This window comes from Atta cephalotes (genome assembly GCF_000143395.1).
Source record: "Atta cephalotes unplaced genomic scaffold scaffold00048, whole genome shotgun sequence".
Lineage (NCBI taxonomy): Eukaryota > Metazoa > Arthropoda > Insecta > Hymenoptera > Formicidae > Atta > Atta cephalotes.
Window position 1 is genome coordinate 1647497 of NW_012130112.1, and position 1779 is coordinate 1649275.

At 28.4% G+C, this 1779-nt stretch overlaps 1 protein-coding gene across 1 annotated transcript in view; it reads left to right on the forward strand.

Moving 5' to 3' along the window:
- The first annotated feature begins 216 nt into the window (after nucleotides 1-216).
- LOC105622741 (regulator of G-protein signaling 6) overlaps nucleotides 217-1779 on the forward strand; it is a 3144-nt gene continuing 1581 nt past the window's right edge. The window contains exons 1-5 of the mRNA XM_012204154.1: nucleotides 217-313; nucleotides 519-569; nucleotides 656-811; nucleotides 953-1176; nucleotides 1353-1579. Coding sequence (XP_012059544.1) covers nucleotides 217-313; nucleotides 519-569; nucleotides 656-811; nucleotides 953-1176; nucleotides 1353-1579 — 755 coding nt within the window. The remainder of the gene's footprint in view (nucleotides 314-518; nucleotides 570-655; nucleotides 812-952; nucleotides 1177-1352; nucleotides 1580-1779) is intronic.

Here is a 1779-nt window from a genome sequence, read left to right on the forward strand (position 1 = left end):
AATACTAATAATAAGAAATATACTTATTGGTACTTACTAATAGCTAATTTAAATTTAATTCTCAAGTATTTACTTTAAATTAATTTGTCCTTTTAAACTTACAACAATTATTATTGTTGTCTATATATATATATATATATATATATATAATATTATTTCTTATATAATTTCCAAGCATCATTAAATTACAAAAGAAATAATTGTACTCTTTTTTAGATGGAATCGATCGTGGAAAAGATGTTGGACGAATTTACCGGTGTTCCCGTGAAAACAGTCAAGACTTTCATGACGAAGACGCCGTCTGTTTTCACAGGTAAAAGACTTGTGTTTTAGATATTTTATAACGTTATAAATACAAATTTTTTATTGTCAATTTAAAAAGAAAAGCGTAGTATACGAAAATATAATTTTTTTAAGCTTTTTTTGAAGGCATAAATTTTGATCATTATTATTTGTAATCGAAGATGACAAATCAAATAATTATATATATATAATATATATGTATATATATTTTTTAGGCACAGATCTTATAGCATGGATGATGAAGAGCATGGATATAGATGATCAAGGTATATGGTTTTAGTTTATATTAATTCTTAGATTTTATTCATGATTAATATAATCTGAAGCGTAATATATTGATACATTAATCCAGAGGCTCTTCACGTGGCTCATCTTATGGCATCCCATGGATATTTTTTTCCTATCGACGACCACTGCCTTACCGTAAAGAGCGACAACACGTTTTACAGATTTCAAACACCGTATTTTTGGCCATCGAATTGTTGGGAACCCGAAAATACTGATTATGGTATAAAAAGATATTAATCTTTATCGTTAGTGTAATTTTATCTGTCATTTATATCGAAAAATATCATGATTAACAATAATTAGAAACATATTTAATAAATATATAAATTTTCATTAGTGCGTATCATGTTAAATGTTACAGCTGTCTATTTATGCAAAAGGACGATGCAGAATAAAACGCGATTGGAATTAGCGGATTACGAAGCGGAAAATCTGGCTAGATTACAAAAGATGTTTTCGCGAAAATGGGAATTTATTTTTATGCAGGCAGAAGCACAAAGCAAAGTTGACAAGAAAAGAGACAAATTAGAAAGAAAAGTCCTGGATAGTCAAGAGAGAGCCTTCTGGGATGTACATCGACCAATGGTAATTCTTCTTAGAATAATAAAGTTGAGATAATAAAGAAAAGGACATTTACATGTTTTCTTATTATAAAATATCGGGATGATAATTTTTGCTTTATAAATACGTATATATAATAAATGGGAGAAATATTTTTTTATTAAAGAAATACATATCAAATCTCACACATTCCATTTCAGCCTGGATGTGTAAATACTACGGAGCTGGATATCAAGAAGGCTTGTCGCAGTTATAAAACTGTTATACAACCAAGTAAGCATTTGCAACTGGGTGTCGCAGGTGGTAGAATATCGCCGTCTGCAGAATTGAGTGCGACCTCATCGATAGAATTTTTGCAGAAGGAGATCGAGACTCTGAAAGATAGATTGGACAAGCCCGTCATCAAGGTCTCAAAAGTAGCAGAAGCGTATGTCAATAGAATTTGCTTATTTGTTTAGCAAAGTAAAGGGATATATATATCTAAGGGATATATATATATATATATATATATATATATATATATATATATATATTATATATTAATTAATTTAAGTTTAAATTAATTAGTAGTTAACGTTACGTAGGTTAGTTAGTTAAGTAAACTAAACGTAAAGTAAAGTATATACT